At 39.7% G+C, this 21,451-nt stretch overlaps 1 protein-coding gene across 1 annotated transcript; it reads right to left on the bottom strand.

Moving 5' to 3' along the window:
* Nucleotides 1–5,035: 5,035 nt before the first annotated feature.
* Nucleotides 5,036–20,950, bottom strand: LOC116259733 (uncharacterized). Its single transcript, XM_031637653.2, has 6 exons — nucleotides 20,646–20,950; nucleotides 20,437–20,508; nucleotides 18,578–18,665; nucleotides 5,967–6,099; nucleotides 5,685–5,723; nucleotides 5,036–5,589 (listed from the first exon to the last, which is right to left on the bottom strand). The coding sequence occupies exons 1-6, from the start codon at nucleotides 20,875–20,877 to the stop codon at nucleotides 5,491–5,493; spliced, it is 663 nt and encodes a 220-aa protein (XP_031493513.1). The 5' UTR covers nucleotides 20,878–20,950; the 3' UTR covers nucleotides 5,036–5,490.
* Nucleotides 20,951–21,451: the final 501 nt, after the last annotated feature.

Here is a 21,451-nt window from a genome sequence, read left to right as displayed (position 1 = left end):
TTTTAATAATTGAAACTGATTGATGTATTAATGGGTGGGGAGCAGTATTAAAAAGGAAACCCAATAAATATGCTTCCAAAGTAACTGAAGTCGTCTGCAGATATAGCAGCGGCCAGTATAAAGAAAAGGGACTCTCCAGTAGTATAGATCAGGAAATTCTTGTTGTAATATATGGACTTAATAGTTTTCGGTTATTTTTGCTCAACAAAAAAGAAATAATAGTTTGGACCGATTGTGAGGCCATTGTAAAGTTTTATGAAAATAAAAATTCTAAACGAATAAGTCAGAGAAGATGGATATCCTTTAAAGATACCCTTATAAACCAAAATTATAAGGTAACATTTGAGCACATAAAAGGAGAAAACAATCGTCTAGCCGATATGTTAAGTCGACTGCTCAAAGATGAATAGAGACATTGATGTTTATGAGTCAGAAATTAGAAGACTTAATAAAATTGTAAGTTGTCTCGACCAATCCAGAGTAAGGTTACATGACCTTAACCCTGTTTTCTCCATCGAGATCAGAAAAGCTAGTGATGATCTTTTAGACATTGTTTTAAGCATGCAACAGTTAGTTAATGACATGAAACAAGAACGGGTCCAAGCATCTTCATCTCGTTCTTCAAATGATACATCTGCATGTAGACATTAGCCACGGTAGACAATGTAGAATGCATTCTTTTCTCTAACACAAAATTTTGTTTCAGGAAACATGGCCTCTATAAACCAGTTGCCCATTGACCCAGACCTAGGATTACTGATCTTCCCACCACATTCAAATTTGGTCTTTCGAACTTCTCCAGGCCTAATCCTTGATCTAAAAGATCATGTCCTTCTAGACAATCTTTGGCAAAACAAAAGAAATCCCTCATACCCAAAAATTCTTTCTTTATTAGCCGGCCATCTCAACCTAAAGAACAGGCAACTTCAGTTCAAAACTCTACTCGAACTATCTCTAGATCATATACCCCTCCGACCTCAAAGCTTGGATGCTTATCTTACCTTAGAAAGGAGCCTAAAAGCGGCCCAAGCAGAAATAAGTTGGCGAAAAAAGGAAAAAGAAGAGCTAAATGAAAAAATACAAGCTCTAGAAACAGAGAATAGACTCCTCAGGGAACATGTTGAAGAAGAAATTAGGAAATTATGAGAAAAAAGAGAAACAGTTCCCCCAAATATTCCTTTAGTCAAGGAACAGATCTATCATTTGGTAATGCAGGCAAAAAGAAAACAACAGATTGACATGCAGAATTTGTTAAGGACCATGGCACGACATTCAAAGAAGAAAAAGCCTGGTTTAGAATTTGCTTTGTTGAAACATAGACATACCTCCATGAAGAAAGTTCTTTCTGTGAATGTGATCAAGGATTTTCCATTATACAAGCCACTCTGAACTTTAAAAAGTGGCAGGACCAAGAGATTCAGGAGATAAAACTTTCCCCCAAAACTCTTTTGGAGCAAGGTTTTGTGAAACGAGTACTAGTTACAAAAGAAGAACAGGTAAAACATCTTGATTTTCATTGGCGGCTAGCATACACATTAAGAAGGCTGTTTAAACTTGGAAGTATAAAGCCTTATGGATATGTTAATTTAGACATTGAAACTATTCCTCCTTCGTATGAATACCCCTGTGATGCGAAACATGAGATCACAATCAACACCTATACGTCACAATTTCCCCTGCAGACCCGTATCCATGAAGAAACTCTTCGAACTCTTCTCATTCCTGAAGATATATATTCCCAACTAAAGCGTTGGAGAGCTTATACCATAGCTGCAGACCAACATGCCCGGTGGACAAGATCTACTTGTATGGTTGCTGAAGATAAACATACACGCATCTTCCTAGCAGATACTTAGCTTACTGAGAAATTTTACATTCCTTTCCAAAGTATCTTACAGATAAACCCTGGCCTCTGTGAACACTTCTACCAAATATATGACAGTAGTCCTGCAAAATGGACTGGTGATGACCAAAATGTCGGAGCAGTCATTCACAGAGACGACAATGAAGATGAGTGGCATGTTGATGGTGAAGGAGAATGGGATGATAATGAACAATACGAAGAAGAAATTATCGAAGAAATGGGAAACAACTAGAGAGAAGTAGGGACGAAGCTGCTAAGTCCTTAACCCTGTAGCCTAACGTTTGTCAAGACCGGTAAAACTTGACCCTTGTAAGTCATGGTTAAACTTTTCATGGGTACAGTGCTTCCCATGTAAAACGTAAGCATCATCCGTTTGAGAAGAAACGTGATAAACTTCTCTTTGGGAAAATCCCCCAAGTTAAACATAGGATTTGCGTTGTAGATCATTGCCTCAAAATTTACCCTGGAAAAACCCTCTAGGCTAAATATGGGTTTTACGTTTGTAAATTTTCGGCATAAAATTTTACCCTGTGACGCACCTCACAGGATAAGCTCTGGGTCACATCCTGAAGCAAATCGTTTTGAGGCGCTTCTAGAAGATCGTTGTAGTTGTCGACCTTCTTTATGTAAATAAAGCAACGTTGTGTGAATAAAGACGAAGGAATATTACACACGTCAAAAAAGTGAACACGTGGCATCCTCATTGAAGAAAAGATGAACCGGCTACTGTAGCAGTTACTGTAGCATTTCGGCGGACACTGTAGCGCACTGTAGCACTTTTTTGCTTTTTGGACACGTTCGACTGCCACCTCATCTAGCACACGACATCTGTCCACCTTCGAGTTCCTTCGAATGTAACTACTTTTGTTTGTTTGTGTTTAGCTTGTTCGGGAAGGAATCCTATTCCTTTTCCATATTATAATTTGTTTTGAAGTTCGATGCCTATAAAAGCACCTCCCCAGCGTCTGTATCTTCATCCTCTTCCATCCACACATCCTCTCATCCATCCACCTCCGAGTGCTTACTTCTGAGTGCTTGAGTCCTCTCCCTTCCTCACTTCCCTTCTTTTTCTTCTCCACTCCCCTTTTCTCTCATGTTGTTGTAAGAAGCGAACCGGCGCTTTTCGTCTGTAAATCTGGCCCCTCTCTATAGAAAAAAAAAAAAAAAAAAAAAAAAAAAAAAAAAACTGTTCATTTTCCGTATTATAATTTGTTTTGAAGTCCGATGCCTATAAAAGCACCTCCCCAGCATCTGTATCCTCATCCTCTTCCATCCACACATCCTCTCATCCATCCACCTCCGAGTGCTTACTTCTGAGTGCTTGAGTCCTCTCCCTTCCTCGCTTCCCTTCCTTTTCTTCTTTTATTATAGTTCCTTAGCGGGCTGTTTTTATAATAAAGAAATAGGAGAAAGCCTCTTTCTCAAATTACCAGACCCCTTGGGTTCTGAAATTCATAAAAAATATAAAGAAAAAGAGATGATGCCCCACCTAGACAACATTAGTATATGGCTGCAAAGTGGTTTCTTGAGGGGTCTGATTCTTGTGCAATCTTTTTTGTAAATTCATTCTCTTTTAATAATTGTTGCAGGCTTCTTAATGAAGGTTGAAGGTCAAACTTCCTGCAAAGTGATTCTTATATATATATATATATATATATATATATATATATATAAGGTTGAAGGTCAAACTTCCTGCAAAGTGATTCTTATATATATATATATATATATATATATATATATATATATATATATATATATATATATATATATATATATATATATATATATCACACACACGCACACACACACTTGGGTAAGAGTTAAAAAAAAACGTGTTCAAAAATGTAATCTTATTACCCCAAGCAGCCCTCTATAGACAAAAAATATCACAGCCATGATGAAACCCATGCTAAAACTGATAGAAACGTGATTCTCTATCACAAAATAACAAAGAAGAGTACCAAACTTCTATTATAAAACGATTTTTTTGAAATAATTAAAGAAACTGAAATTCAAATAACCTTACCTTCTCTACCGTTCTTCTTTTCCTCTATTTCTCAATCCCTCGTCTACCCGCTTTCTCTCTCGTCTCTTCTCTCGTTCTCCCTCTTCTTCTCTTCACCTATCTCGCTCTTTCTCTCCCATTCTCTCTCTGTCTCCCTCTCCCACTCTCTCAAACCTTCTCTCATTTCCTCTGAAAGGAACAGGGGAGGCATAGCCTGTGCGATAAAAATCCTCCTCTTTGACTTTTACAAAATTGACCCACATAAAAAAAATATGCAACACTCACTTAAATTTCAAAATTCTTTAAGCAGCTCTCATTGTGAAATATTACGGGAGAACAATCTAATCTTATAGATATGAACTAAAGGGTGATTTGATGATAAACATATATTACGTTAGTTGTTTTCTTACTTAAATAATGTTTTTAGAAAAAAAATGAACAACCCTTATAGCATCAAAGTTTTTGGCAGTATAAAATCAATTATAATTACAAAAATGAATTGAATGAAATCATATTTTATGTTAAATTAATGTTTATAAACACATTAAAAGGTTCACATTTTGTTTAAAACACTTTTTAACATGAATTTAAATGGCCTTGTTTTTGTCCTTTACCCAAGTGGTTTGATATCTACCAATCACTAATATATATATATATATATATAAAGCAAGTTATGGTCGGTTGCCTGATTTTTCGTGAATAAAAAATGGCACAGTGAAAGCAGAAGCCGATGGAGAAGTGAACAGGCAAACCGGTTAGTTATTTCAGCTCCGCTCAGTTAGTGAGTTAATGAGACGGCAATATGCCTGCTTTTAGCTTGAAAAGGTAATTACAGATATCAGTAGTTCGGAGATGAGTTATAATATTACAGACGTTCAATTTATCGGATAATTGCAGTAAAGCTGCAGCTTTAGCAACCCGAATAAGCAGAGTAGATTCAATCAAGAAATATGGTGAGACAATTGAACACTTTGGATATGTCCACTATGATCAATATCATCATCCATACAGGATATCATACACCCACTTAGGAAAGGTAAAATTTTGAGGCAGTAAGTAGAAAAGGAATGTGATTGCATTTCACCAACGTAATTCGTTATCGAAATACTATACATCCCGTAGTTCTAGGCCACTGATTTCTTTTAATACGTGAAAACAAAAACAAGTGTAAAATGGTACATCATTAAGACAATGTTTAATAGTTCCTACATATAATCTCATAAAACTAAATAGACTAACAATATGGTTAAAATATAAGAAAAAAATGCGGTTCCCACTCAGAACTTATTCATATGTACCAACAGCATACTGCCGTACCAGTATTGGAATTGGCGTACCACCATACTGGTACTGGTACTGTACATGGTCATAACCCACGTACCTATGTTACTTGGCCATTGATCTTTTTCCATCAACTATCGTGTTAGATAGTCATACCACTTCTCTTTTTTCTTTCTTCTGCCACACTATCCTCAGGGTGGGGAACCTAATACCATGATTTTGGACTGGACATAATAGGTACAAGTGTAAACATTAATGTTGTATTGTCTTTAAAATTTCATAACCAAACTAAGAACTCTGTCGTCAGCATCCCTTGCATAATGTAATGGTCATTCGAATATCAAGATTGCATGCTATCGCCATGAAACACTTTCAAGCTCCCAAGTAAGACTTTGAGCTCCTGGCACGTGTTCTTCTTAACATCTAATTCAAGAATGATCTAACAAGTTTCACAGGAATGGGAAAAGAAATCAGTTGAAAAAGCTCAATAGATATCTTTCTGCAAAAACCCAAATATCCTGATAAGAAAATTACCTCCTTAAAAACATGATTATATCCAGCATATTCAAATGCCTGCACACAATAAGGGAATGATGAAATTTGGTAACGCTGGAATGAATAGCAGTACACATTAAGAAGACTGAAAAGCCGTCAGAGTAGATGTGGCAGTACACTTGGCACCTATGCTTGTCCAAGAGCACTGAGCCAACAGATTTGTGCTAATCTATGTGTGTATGTGCATGTGTGTGTTGTTGGATTTGAAGAGAGGTTTTTGGCAGGGGGGAGGTTTGGGAAGGAAGAGAGAGAGAGAGAGACCAGCTTCTTGAACAGATTAAGTGAAGCAGTATTTGATTCACTAATTTTTGCACGGAACAGTTGTATCCCAAGATTTTCAAAGGCAAAAGCCATCATCAACAACAGGGATTCTGCTGCAAGTCCCTTCCTACGACTGGCAAAATGAAATTTTATTCCCATCAGAATGATACATAGAACAGCAGCGACAAAAGAATAACCAAGCAGCAGAAGAGCAATCAGATAGAAGATAAATTAATATTAATTCAACCTCCAAAGCATTCACATGATTTAAAATCTTATATACCATCTGACAGCAGAATTAGTTTTGTTCTTTGCAGACTTTGGCATCCCCAGCTGCTATAATTTGTTTGCCATGAGCATTATTATTACGACATTATGATGTGTCCATGATCTTTTGTTATGCACAGGTTATGCTCTTTTTCGACATATGAAAGGAAACCCATGTATAACAAAAGAATTCTGGATCCCTAGAATACACACCCGCTTGGTTTCCTGAATGGAAGGATAGACTTACTGTCATGCCTTCACCTTGAAAGACATTTAAAAGAAAAATCCAATCATAACAATCAGCAGAACCATCATAGAATATATGGGAGTTCAAATTTGCTGACTTCATATATATAGGACGATTCAAATCTGCTAAATGCTGGACGTTGCTGGATGGCTAAAAAAACTAAAAATTTGTCACTGAAGGCACCATAAACTATTTCTAAACTATGAAATGTTGCTGCAGCACCATAAGCCACTGTTCATGCTCCTGTGGCATAGCAACAAATTTTTAATTTTTGATTAGATTATATATCAACATCTAACTTATGGGTAGATTTCATCTCCCACGTACATATATATATATATATATAGGGTTATTGGACTCCTCCAGCCATCTGTCCATCCAGATCTTTCACACATGCAGCCCAATGCATTTACATTGGGCTGTGTTGAGTAAGAGAAGCGGATGGATAGATGGTTGGAGGATTTCAGTTTATGAATATATATATATATATATATATAAGGTGAAATCCTCTAGCCTTTTATTGGTTCATATATTCTAAAACAGGTAGAAATTTGAAGTTCACGGTTGCCCCCCATGCTTGGAGACATGTAGAAGAAGTGGAAAAAGATGATGCAAGAGAAACAACATGCCTATTCCAAAATGAAGATCTTTGGAATATGTGAAAAGAATAATCATGTCCGTTGAACCATTGGTGAAAGTAGTGAAAATGGTAGATGGAGAAAGAGACTATGAGATATTTAAATGAGGCACTTGATACAGCTAAAGAAGCTGTAAGGACAACAAGGACAACAAGAAAAATATATATCATATTGGAAGATAATTGACAGGAGGAGGAACTGTAACTTACACAATCCAATACATGTTGAAGCAGATTATATACATCCTCATTTATTTTGGAATAAATTGGTAAAAATGGATAAAAAAGTTCGTGAAGGTTTGGACATAGTGACAAACAAACTTTTTCCTCATGAGGATTATTCTGAAATAGCTAATGAGCTGGCCAAAGATTAAAATAAAGATCCTACATTGTTTTGTGAAGGGTTAGCCATGGCTGTTATTCACACTGCACATCCACGTAAGCATCTCATTTTATTAGCTTTTCCTTTTAAGTTTCACAATGATAGTTGGTTATACTTATAACTTTTTTTTTTAATTATATTAAGGATTTGGTAGGAAATGTTAGGTTCCGTATGTTCTAGTGCTTCAAGGTATAGCTATTAAATATTTAAGTCAACCGTGCTTCAGCTTGTGAAAGAAATTGGAGTGCATTTGATGCCGCTAACATGAAGAAAAAAAAAATTGCATCATCCATATTAACAAATTTGGTCTTCATTAGAATGAATATGCATTTGCAAAGCATAACTCCAGAATTGAAGGAGACCAATGCAAATGCTATCTACATTGAACATGTTAACCCATTTTCCACATAAGAAAATTTAAATACTGATGCAAAGAACTTGTCTTTAGATTTAGAAGAATAAAATAATGATGAAAGTGGAAGACCGAGAACTTCAAGACATATAACAAATCAAGAAGATGACTCCACCTCATGGGATGCAAACTAGGACATGTTCTTTTCCTTTTTCAAGTGATAAATGACTGCATTTGTATCTACCAGATGGCCAGTTTCCATTTTCTAATTTTCATTTATTGCTTCAATGTTTTTTTATTGAAGACCAAAACTGTTGATAGAAGCTTCTAATGAAGGGATTACGTTCCGAGGGCAGAGTAGCAATTCCTTTTTTCCATGAGAAATGCAATTCTACAATTAGGTCAGCTAAAATCCTAGCATTTAATAATAGCTGAAGGTGGATGTGGTTTTTTATAAATCTTGAACTTGAAAAGGATAAAAGTTTCCTCGAAGCAATCAAACATAAGAGCTTTTAAAAGAGCCCCTTAGAGACAAATTTGGTTATATTCCTTCAGTACCTACCATCAAAAACTTCTTTATATCATTTGGCACATGTACTTTATGGATGAATAGTAAATTTTACCATATGAACTTCATATGGTACTTGCTTTCCAACTTATCGTTATTAGGGACTCTGATCTCAAAATTTTTGATATAGGACTACCCTCAAGTCTTTCACCAACATTGTTTGCCATATGTCTGAAACACCTTTTTTTCCATTTGTGATCATCAATTCGAATTCACATCAAAGATTAGCTTCTCAATATGAGCATATCCAAAAAAAAAAATCTCGGTGGAAAAGGTTTTACATCCACACAGCCAAGAGTCCGAGTTTGAAAATAAGATTTAAAGTTGTGACTCAAACCACCAACAACCTGCCTCAAATAGAGACAATTTCTGATGTTTGTCATAGTATTATGCATCATAAAGGATGGAGATTTCACATGATCAACCGATATTCTTTATAAGAGTTTCATCTTCCCAAACTGAGTTTTTATTTCAATAATTAGGTTTTTGAGAGTATAAATGACTTCAGACATTTCTTTTATGTAACACGGGTGCTCCTCTTAAGGAGGAGTACCCGCACCCTACCAATACAACACCGGTACCGGTACGGGTGTGGCGTGGGTGCTGCGTTGACCGCACCAGGTACGGTCAACACACCCGAAGTCATTTTTTACCATTTCCAGACTCGGTCCACTTTGACCGAGTCCAAATTTGTCCGATTTTGAATTTTAACGTTTTTTACAAATTTCACGTTAAAATTTGCGAAAAACCCCTAAACAACGATCGTCTTCATCTTCAACCTTCACCGAAAGACACTGACAGCGAGCGGCGATGGCAGGCGGCGAGCGGCAAAAAATGGCGATGTTCTTCGTCCTCGTTTTATTTTCTTTTTCGAGTTCGGTGTTCTAATTGTTATTTGCTCTGTATAGTTGGAACAAAATAAGCTAGAGAAAAGGGCGATTCTGGCTGGTTGTTCTTTTGTACATAATTGTTATATATATATGTGTGTGTGTGTGTGTGTGCGCTTATGGTCGTACCCCCGCACCCAAGTTTTTTTAAAATGGTCCGTACATGTACCCGCACCCATACTAATTGTAGAATAATGATCGACAACAACGAAAAAAAAAAAAAAAAAAAAAAAAAGACAAACAAACAAATAGATAGACTAGCAACATTGCTAGACCACCACACATCAACATGAAAAAGATCAAACCCCTAACTCGATGGACTAAGCTCAAAGGAAAACTACTATGAGTGTGCTTGCCAAGTTGACAAGCGTCACACTGAAATGACTCTGGGACTGATAGATGAGGAAGGATGTAAAAAAGCTTGCACCCTGAAGGATGACCAAGCCTAAGATACCACTCGAAGGATGTGGATTCTGATGAAGAAAAAGATGCTGCAAACCCCATAGGATCCGACAATATGTAGACTCCTCCTTGCTCATAACCACCAGCAATCATTTTCTCAGTTTGTAAGTCATGAAATGAGCATGAACCATGGTAAAAAATAACTCGACAATGCAGATCAGTAGTCAACTGTATAACAGATAACAAATGAGATGGAAACTTAAGAGCATATAAAATGTGGAACAGTTAGAGACTAAGAGAGCTTCACGTCTCCATAACCCAAAACAGGAGACGTTCTACAATTTGCAATGTTGACATGACGTGGCTAAGAGAATCTATGTAAGGAGGTGAAAGAACTGGGTCTCCTGCAGAAATGTCTCAATGCACTTGAGTCAATAATTCAAGTAATACCTGAAGCAAGTGTGGATGTGCGCGTAGAGAGAGCTTGATCAATCATAGCTATGGAAGCATAAGCCTGAGAGGCTTTGTGCACCAGAAACTGCTCATACCCAGATTTGTCAATATTGTCTACAACTATCCGAACAATGAGGGGGAAGAGCTGTCTACAGTAGATGTGGCTGCCTAAGAAGAGCCCATAAGAGACTGGGCAAGGCTCTTGCCCTGCTTAGTCACAATACCCCTGCCCAGTGATGAAGCAAATGGATGACCATGTTTGTCCAAGCAATGATCCTCCAAGTGTTACAATAGCCCTGCCCAGTGACGAAGCAAATGGATGACCATGTTTGTCCCAGTACGTCCCTTGTGGTAGTGTTCCAATAGCAGTGATGTTTCCAGCAGAACAAAAATGTCTCATCTGTGGTATAGGAAAGGGTGCCTCCACTCATAGCCATAGAACTTGCAGGGATTAGGACTCAGCTGATCCCTTGTTTTCCTGACTGACTTTGTTTCCTGTTGTGCCTTCCTGGTTTGAACTCGTAACTGAACCTGCACATGCAACAAGTTTAGCAGATTGTTTGCCGGTGGCTTTATTGAACTGGAGAGTCCATCAGCTGCAGCAGTCTCCTTGCCTTTGTGAAAATGTACCTCAAAGTCAAACCCCTTAGCTTCAGGATCCATTTCTGCAATGCCGAGGATAGAAATGGCTGTTGTAGACAATACTTCAGGATGTTGGTGGTCCGTCAGCACCACAAGCTGTTGCCCCATGAGGTAGTGTTTCCATTTGAGGACTGCAAGAATGATAGCTATTAGCTCCCATTCATATGCAGACTTGCTGCCAAAGGCAATTTCCATTGACCTGCTGAAATAGGCCATGAGATGACTGTTCTAACTGAAAAGTGCGCCCATGCGAAGGTCTGATGCATCAAACTCCACAGTGAAGGGTAGCTGAAAGTTGGGCAGCTGAAAAAAGGGTCCTTAATTGCTTGTTTTAGTCTTTGAAAAAGCATGCTCTGCCTACTCCCCCCATAGGAATCTGCCCTTCTTGGTGAGTTCAGTGAGGGGCGTTGCTATAAAGACCGTAGCCTCCCAGGAATGCATGCAGCTTCCTGATGGTCTGGTGGACCTTCCAGTCCCTAATTGCTTGTATCTCCTCTTCCTCCATGCTGACTCACCCTATGCTGATCATGTGTCTTAAGTATGACATCTTCCTTGGGCCGAATGTGCACTTTGAGGACTTAGCATGCAAGTAGTTTTGTTGTAGCATGGCTAACTTCATTCGTAAACGCTGCAGGTGATCTTGTTCTTCACAGCTGTAGATGAGAATGTTGTCAAAAATTATGACAACAAATCGCCGCAGGAAGGGGCGGAACAAGTCATTCATCAATCACTGAAATGTTGAGGGCACAGCCCAAAACGCATGACAGTAAATTCGTAATGCTCATCGTGAGTTTGGAAGGTGGTTTTGGGGATGTCGTAGACTGCAACCCTGATATGGTGGAAGCGTGAGCACAAATCTAGCTTCGAGAAAAGGTGTGCACCGTGTAATTCATCAAACAGGTCCTCCACCACAAGAATGGGGTATCGGTCCTTTACAGTGATGGCTTTTGAGGCATGGTAGTCTACGCAAAACAGACAACTGCCATCCTTTTTCTTGACCAACAAAGCAGGAGATGCAAACAGGACTCCTGTTAGGTTGAATCACTCTAGTCTCCAGCATCTCCTGTACCTACTGTTCTAACGCTTCCTTCTGCATTCGGCTATAGTGGTATGGCCTGAACTTCACTGGTTCGGCTCTGTGCTGAAACTCGATGTGGGTTTTGCAGCATCGCGAGTCAAGAAGACCTGCTGGAATTCCCTAAGCAGTTCCTCGAGTGCTGTTCTGCAGAGGTCAGGCTGTTGTAGGCATACACTCTCAGTTTCCCCTGGTTCTTGTTTCGATAGCAAGAGAAATGAAGCCGCTGGTCCTTTAAGTAGTTGCAGGGCCAACCCCTCTTTTCAGGCCTTCTTTGGTGCCACCTCTAATGTCAGTTTTTTGTTTCCTGATCCGTGAAACTGCATTCTCATGCCAACGAAGTCCTAGACCACTTTTCCAATGTCTCGCAGCCACTGAATGCCAAGTGCCAAGTTAGCTCCTGCCATGGCGAGTGTGTAGAGCTGAACTAGAAACTTGTACTTCCAGGTGGCACTTCTCTCTACACTTGAGGGTGCTGCCATCTGCAATGACCACATTAAAGACCGGCTGTGTCTCCACGCTGCAGCCCAAGGCTCGAGCTGATTTTTCACAAATGAAATTATGTGTTGAGCCTGTGCCTACCAGCACGCTCACTTTCTTGCCGCACAACCGACCCTCCACTTGCATTAGTGGGGAACCTCATCGCCTGCGAGCGGGTGCAGAGATATCTCGGGGGCAATTCTTCCACAAGAGCTGCTTGGTTTTTTGAGAACAGGGGATCCTCATAGTCATCAGGAGGGTCATATCCTTCTTCAACCAAGTACATGTGCAATCGCCTACAATTATGTGGAATGTCCACGGACGATCACAGGGGAAGCAGATTCCCCAATGGTGCTTTTCCTTTATTTGCTCCAACATCAAGTGTCAAACAACCTACCAATGTAGGGGGTTTGCCTTGGTTCCTGCTGCGGAATTGGCGATCCACGGTGGGGTGGGGGGGGGTTAGCTCCTCCCATGCAGCCTTCCTGCGAGGGTCTACCAAGGGAATGCAATCATTTGTACTACTCCTCCACAGTGTGGGCCACTTCAAAACATTCAGACAAAAGCACCATTGAGGGACCTCACCGAGGGCCAGCCCCCTACCAAGTTGTTGAAACCTTCAAAATGCTCCTGGTACTCCACAATGGTTCCCAACTGCTTAATCTTTGAGAGCTAAACATTATAGTTGAGGTAGCCTGACCGGCCAAAACAAGCGGTGATTTCTCTGACAAGGGTCTCCCGATCGGGCCTCCCCTGACGTGCCAGCAGCCAATGATACCAATGAATGGCCAGTCCCTCAAAGTGAATGGCAGCATGGTTCAAGCTCTGCTCGCCCACAATCCCTTGGCACTCAAAATACTGTTCAGACTTTGGAGTACCCAACTCACAAGATACTCTCTCTAGTAAACTTGGGGAACTCCATTTTTTAGGATTTCCAAGAACGTCCTCCTAGACCATTCAGTGGAACCATGCTCCCCTATTGTTCATCTAATTGAGTATGTTCCAAGCTAGGGGAACGATGTGTAACTTGAGGGAGAGCCTCACGCAGCAAGGTTGCCAACATTTGTTGCTCTGCGATCATGCTATTGAGGCGTGCATCCATCCAATTCAGGCATTCTCCATCATGTGCATCCGCCCGTCCAAACCTCCCAGCACGGCCTCCACCTAGTTTTGGTCTCTTTATGTAAAGAGTTAGACATAACCCTAGTTAGTTCTCTTTTATTAAATTAGAAGTGGAGGAGCTGTAAGAAAAAACGTGCTCCCTTCTCTCTCTCATCCTCTCTCCTCTCTACCTTCTCTCAACTATCTCTTTCTTCTTCATCTTCATTCTTGGGATCCTACTGAAGGTGTTATAAACTAGCAAGCTCCATTGTTATCTTATTCTTCATCAACGCCTAGGCACCGTCACTCGATTGACTGAAACAAGGTACTTCTCAGCCTGTCGAGGGTTAGGGTATTGATCACAAATATGTAAATGTGATCAGAAACCCTAACCCATGTTGATTGCAGTCGGTGGTGGAACTTCAAGCATATGTAGACAGCCATTGGTCGCTTGAAGATATATATCTGAGATTATTTCTGCTGCAACAACTGTGTGATTGTCATAAAGTTGCAGATATTGTCGCGGTGTTGCAGATCTAATGTGTTGTTTCTGCAACAATTGTGTGGTTGTCGTGGGGTTGCAGAGATAACTTGTTGCAAATCAGAATATTTTTCTTTTCTCTTTTGTGTAGCGTGGCTATAGCAGTGGGACTGTCGTGGAGTTGCAGAAATACCGACTCGCAGGGATAATCTTCTCTGTGGGAAGTTAGCTTGATATTTTATTGGTAAATACTCAGTGTGCTGTGGAAGTTCATATTCTTTTATCTTCGACATTTTATCATGGCTGCCAATAAGTCTCTACAACATGGTATAATTGAATCTGGAAATCAGAAACTGAGGCTGGTGTAGAGTACAAAGTGTTCTCAAACCCTTTTTCTTTCGGATCTACCATCAAACTCGATGGATCTAATTATGATGTATGGGCTAGAACATTCATGCTGTCAGTCGTTGGACATAGGAAGAAATATATATTGGAAGAAGATGAACCAACAAAAAAAATTGGCAAGTATGCACGGTGGGAAGAATGAAACAACATAATTAGTGCTTGGCTTATGAATAGCACTCAGCCTCAAATTGTTGTTGGGCTCAGCTATTATAATACGGCTAAGGATATGTGGAATTCTCTACGACAGATGTACTCTTAAGACAAGAACATCAGCAAAATTTTACAAGTTCAGCGAGAGTTGTTACAAATGCAGCAAGGTGATATAGATTTAATGGAATACTTTACAAAGCTAAAGTTTACTTATGAAAAGATGAAATCCTTAAAACCTCCCTGCAAGCATTGTCACAAATCTCACTTGAAGCAAATAATCGTTGTTAAATTTCTAGTTGGACTATCATCAGATTATTTTGCAGCCAAGGCACAAATGCTTACAGGATCAGATTTTCCCATCTAGAGGAGGCCTTCAACAGGCTTATTAGATTGGCTATTACCCTTCCTCCATCTAGAAATAATTCACAGTCATCTGCACTTGCCTCATTTGGAGGAGGACGAAGTGCACAATACCCTTCCTGTGATAGAGGAAGAGGACGCGAAAGACTCCAATGCACTTATTGTGGTCGTCTTGGTCACTTAGAAGATAAATGCTGGAACTAAGTGGGTACACCTAACACATCTACGTCCACGACTGTTACATCCTCATCCATTTCAGCACCAAACACACAGTCTATTAGTATGGTTCCTAAGGTGAATCCCACTGCCGCTTCTGTAGATGCTACATCTCTCAGATTAAGTCCAGCTGAACTTGACTTAATTATGGGGCGTCAATCAAATATTGCACCTCCTACCTTATCGGCTTCCACTGCTATCACAAATTCAGCATATTCTACAAGTAGAACTCTCTATAATGGTTGTTGGATAATTGATTTTGAAGCATCTAAACACTTTTGTGGAGATACTAGTATTTCAAACTTGCAAAAATTTTATCCCTCACAGTATGTTCGATTAGCGTATGGAAGACTATCTCCGATTGAAGGACATGGAGATGTTCGTTTATCTCCATCTTGACATGTTCATGATATGCTATATCCTCCTGAATTCCCAAACAATTTGTTATCTATAAGCAAATTAACTAAAGATATGAATTGCCAAGTTATTTTTAACCCGGGTACTTGTGTATTTTAGGACCTATCGACTGGGAAGAAGATTGGTGGAGGCCATGAGAAAGACGAAATCTACTTCTTGGATACATCCGCTAAAGAGTTATCTCTCTTAGTTGATTCAACTTCAAGTGCTTTTCAATAGCATCTGAGACTTGATCATCCATCCTTTATTAAACTTCGGTAGTTACATCCTCAGATCTCTTCCACAACCTTTATCGAGTGTGAAGTTTGTCAATTGGGCAAGCATAGTCATACACCTTCAAGTCAAAGTCAGTCTAGCCAAAATCTATTTGATTTAGTTCATGTTGATGTATGGGGACCTAGTCGGGTTCCAAGTCGGTTGTCATCTCGTTACTATCTGTCCATTGTTGATGATTTCTCTCGAGTCACTTGGGTTTTTTTTATGAAAGACAGATTTGAAGTTTCTTGTAACTTGAAATCTTTCATATTGAAAATAAAAACTCAATTTAATTCTTATGTCAAGGTTGTTTGCACTGACAATGCTCTCGAGTTTAAATCTACTTCTCTACTTGAATTCTACAAATCCCATGGTATTGTGCCACATTTAACATGCCTTCACACATCTCAACAAAATGGTGTAGTTGAGAGAAAACACGGACATTTGTTGGATGTAACCCAAACTATCATGACTCATTCTCATATGCCATCAAAATTCTGGGGAGATGCAATTTTAACTGCATGTTACCTAATAAATAGAATGTCATCCTCTTCAATAGACAATAAGATACCAGTTCAAATTCTTTACCCAAATAAGGCCTTGTTATCTTTACCTCCACGTATATTTGGAATCTTGGATACACATGCTTTGTACATCGACTTGGACCTAATCGAGATAAATTAGCCGCACAAGCAACTAAATGTGTATTTGTGAGATACTCCAAAATTCAAAAAAGGTATTGATGCTTCGATCCTATATCTAACCGAGAGTTTGTCAGTGCTGATGTAACCTTTCACGAGTCATCTCCATTCTTTCCTGCAAGCCCTTAACTCCCACAATCTGAGATGCTCCTTTCTGTTCCACTTCCAATTCCTCATATTCCACTTGAGTCAATTCTGATATGTCACACCCCACTTGTCGTATTCCTCCATTCCGCAGTTTAAAGACCCTCCTCTCATATATTTAAGAAGGAATCCATCATCTAATGACCTTGCACCGTCTTGCTCTCGAGAGGTACGTAGTTTTGATTTACATGACATGCCTGAGTGTTTCATTGATGCTTCTCATCCTGATGAATTAGCTATTGCACTACGTAAAGGGATCAGACAATGCACACTTTATCATCTTTCTAAATTTGTTAGTACATCTCATTTGGGAGATCATATCTGCAAATTTATTGATGCTTTGTCAGCTACTTCTGTTCCTATCTCCCATAAACAAGCTCTTTTGAACTCTAAGTGGTACCAAGCAATGAAGGAGGAGATGGACTCCCTAATATCTCGCCACACTTGGGATCTTGTTGAACCTCCATCTGGGGCAAATATTGTCGGCTCAAAATGGGTCTTCGCCATCAAGTATAACTCTGACGGTACAGTCGAGCGACACAAGGCACGGTTGATAGCAAAAGGGTACACACAGATGTATAGTATTGATTTCTTCGAAACTTTCTCCCCGGTGGCACGTTTGGGTACTATGTGACTAATTATATTTGTTGCAGTTCATTATGGATGAAATATGTACCAATTAGATGTCAAAAATGTCTTTTTGTATAGGGATTTATCTGAAGTAGTTTATATGCAGCAAACGCCAGGCTTTGAGAAACAAAGGGAGTGTACCAAGGTATGTTTGCTAAAAAATGCTATATATGGCTTGAAGCAGAGTCCCAGAGCATGATTCAGAAATTGTGTGATGTTGTGTCCAAGTTCGGTTTTCATAGATCTCCTTTAGATTATTCATTATTCATAAAAAGGACCTCACGTGGTATGGTGTTTATGGTGATATATGTGGATGACATCATCTTAATTAGTGACTGCGAGCAAGAAATACAAGACACAAAGAAGTACCTCCAACAACACTTTGTTACTAAAGATCTTGGCGTCTTACGTTACTTCTTAGGATAGAAGTAGCAAGAAGTAATGCTTTTAGCCTAGCGTAGGCCATTGCTTCCCTGCGCGGTCCCTCTAAGGCTCTAGGCCGAGGACACGACTTCCTCCTCACCTACCCCGAATCTCTATCTTCTTTGCAATCCAGTCGGGAAGGAATCCATGGTACTATTGAGGCACAACGACCCGGGCACTGAGTAGTCGCTATATATTTACTAAAGCTCTTCCTATATCGGATTTCATGAAGTGTTGTAACAAGCTGAGCATGATAGACATTTATGCTCCAGTTTGAGGGGGAGTGTTGAGAAAACGTATTGGTTTGAGGTTTTCTGTATTTTGGAATTTTATTATTAGGTAGTTATTTGAATTTTTAAATACTTATTGGTCACTTTATGTAAATGGTTAAACATAACCCTAATTAGTTCTCTTTTATTAAATTAGAAGTGGAGGAGTCGTAAGAAAAAACGTGCTCCCTTCTCTCTCTCATCCCCTCCTCTCTACCTTCTCTTAACTATCTCTTTCTTCTTCTTCTTCATTCTTGTTGATATAACGTTAAAGTTGAACACCCTGCTTGATGCACTACATCCTTAATATTCTGTAACCATTTTTTTGTCCTTTGTACACATCTGATCTTTTGCTAATAAAGTAGGGATAGTTCCTCCCATGCAGCATTTCATTGGTACATGTGCTTGGATGAATCTACAAATGCATTTGAATTGAGAATATGCCAGCATGTTGTCGTGTTGTTACAGCAGTAGTTAATTGAATTGGAAAACCTCCTTCAGCTGGTTGCTAATCTTAGGATTTGATTCTTTTTCCTTTTTCCTTCCACCAAAAAAAAAAAGCTCAAAAATCTTCTGGACTAATTGAAGCAAGAAGAGAGACAAAGAACCACACTAGACAAGAAGCATCTGAAACATATGACAACAATAAATTGGAAGTTAGTTTTACCTTCTTGGCTCTGCTATCATAATCTCGATTTCAGATACTTGCAAGTCATCTATGCCATTCATATATATATTCACATCACCAGCCATTGCTGAAACATAACAAATACAAAAGATTGTGCATTCAGGGATGAAATTACAAGGCAAGATGTATGAATCTAGATTTCCAAGGATCCAAGATACATACAATTCATATTGCACCAAATGAATGAGAATGTAAAGTCTTTTGAGTTTAAACACAAAAAAGTAGATGACTTTTCAATAGGACAATTTGAAAAAAAATAGTTACTAGAGGACCATTAGTTGACCGCAGTAAATGAAGTTCATAAAATACTAAAATTTTGGAAAATCCATGCATAAAAAATTATCTTGGTAAAGTTTACAATGCAAAGATCATGTCCTTTCTCAAAATTAACAACTTTAGTTTCAACGATCTAAACAATATGGACAGGATTTTCAATTGGTACCAATGAAGAGGTTGGAAGAGGAGAAAGTCAAAAATTCAGGAAGGAGGAAAGGCAGAAGGAAGAAGTTAGTAAAATTTTACAAGAGACAAGAAGTTTTGTGCATCTTAAATCATGATTAACACAAACGGTGTAAATGTAAAAATTGATAGGCCAGCAAAATTTCTTTTAAGATAAATGGACTGACATATCTGTGGAGCAATGAACATTTCACAAATTACACAAAGACAAAAAGGAATTGTTGGAAAAGAACAACATATTTCGACAGAAATGCTTCAGGGAACTTTAGAAGAGGGATCAATGTTTATAATCCTCACCATACAGAATAATCATCCAATATTGCTAACTACTAGAATTATCAAATAAGACACAAGTTTTCGTTTTATTATCAGAAAGATTCAATCGGTAATCCCATCTGCTAACCCATGAAGCTCGTGCAATCCAAAATAACAGAATTAGTATTCAATGAGATTTCTATTTTATTGAATCGGTTGTTCAAGAGTATTAAAGATAAACATTAGACACAGCAGCAAGCACCAAAAGGAAAGAACCTCAGCGTTCAGCACAAGAATCACAAGATAGAGTAAGAACTTCTTCATCTCTTTCCTTCTTCATTTTCAAGTATGATATCGGTCACCATCTATGCATGGATGTGGATGTGGATGAGGATGTGGACAGGGACGGAAATGCAAAAAACAATGGAGGCGCACTTGTGATACATCATTTTATCAAAAATTTGTATTGTAAAGCAATAAACACTAATACCATCTCAAGTGCAAAGCCAATAATGTTTGTGATAAAAATAGTCTTAAAACAAAAAGCCAATAATGTTTGTGATAAAAATAGTCTTAAAACAAAAAGGAACACAAATGAGTAAGAGATAACCATTAAGATCGTAGATGGAAATAGCAAGTTCTGACAACATCTCCACCGAGTTGGACGCTAGTTTGACCAGGTCCTTGAAGAATCATGGTATGTCTAAAGATAGCCTCTATTGATGTGGTATGCGCTTGCTATCCGTGTGACATAGGTTACTATTCCCTCCATTGAAACAATTTTTATGAACAATCTCTCTTCAGGAAGCCTCCAGTTCAGCGCATGAAACAATAGCGAAAACATTGAAAACCAGACGGTATGATTGTTCGTATATGCAAAAAAAAGGTGGGGGTGGTGAAGCAAAGACAGATATGTCAAGCGAGGGAAAGAGAGGGATAACAGACTAATGTGGTTCAAACCTTTGGCCCAACAGACTACCACTCTTATCAAAGAGCCATCAGGGAGAAGACAAGCTCGAAAGGGTATATGTAGGGGAAAATCAAGGAGCAAATAAGTCCACAAACAGTGCAACACCAATTAATCCCTCAAAAAGGGCCACGTAGCTACGAGAAATACAACCCACCTTCAACATGGGGCTCCCCATGAACGTATTCGCCATCAACCAACTGTTTATCCAGCACAATGAAAGTGTATTCTGCAGCACCCGCAACTCAGGGTCATTCAACAGAGACAAACGGGGCCAGAAACGAACAAATGAAAATAGTTGCAAAATAGGCCATGTGCTAGAAATGAGAAAAGAAGCTGAAAGGAAAGGGCTTCGTAAGGAGTAACTGTTAGGGTCTTGGACCCACGAGGTTTGCATCTCGTACTCCTGGTCGAGGGTGAGGGGCTCGGAAGCTGTGGCTTCAATGAGAGCAGGGTCCGTCATCCATTGGTGGTAGCGAGGAACGTGCTCCCTCTGGTATGGCACCAAGATCACTGCCTCCCCCACAATGCTCGCCCTCATTGGTTTTTTTGTCAACGCGCACCAAACAGCACCAAGACCTGCGTGTTTTCTCTCCATCCGTCTTATCTTGCTGCCTTTCTTCGTGTTGCCGTTTGCGCGTTTCACTGTTTCGGCTGGCCGACTTCCGTCCTGAGACCACGTCTGATTCTAGGCGTGGGCACCGGGCGAGGTGCCCCACCGGTTGCGGGTACCCGGCCCGTAACGGGCCAGGCCCGGACCACACTTGCGGCTAGTGGGCCGGCCCAACCCATTAACATTACGGGTCGATCTTCAGTGGGTTGAGTACCAGGGCCCGACCTGGCTCTATTCCAACCTATAAAATCCTCTTTTGGTATTCGTCTCTCTGACCACACTTGCGGCCAGTGGGCCGGCCCAACCCATTAACATTACTGGTCGATCTTCAGTGGGTTGAGTACCGGGGCCTGACCTTGCTCGATTCCAACTAGGGGTGGGCATCGGGCCGGCCCAACCCATTAACATTACTGGTCGATCTTTAGTGGGTTGAGTACCAGGGCCCAACCTTGCTCAATTCCAACTGAGGGTGGGCATCGGGCGGGGCCGGCCAGGTAAGGCCCGGCCCGGCCCGATATCCCGGGTCCCGGCCCTGCCCGTTTGAGGTTCATCTGATGCC

This window comes from Nymphaea colorata, chromosome 8 (genome assembly GCF_008831285.2).
Source record: "Nymphaea colorata isolate Beijing-Zhang1983 chromosome 8, ASM883128v2, whole genome shotgun sequence".
In the NCBI taxonomy this organism is placed as follows: Eukaryota; Viridiplantae; Streptophyta; class Magnoliopsida; order Nymphaeales; family Nymphaeaceae; genus Nymphaea; species Nymphaea colorata.
This window is presented reverse-complemented; position numbering and strand designations above follow the sequence as displayed.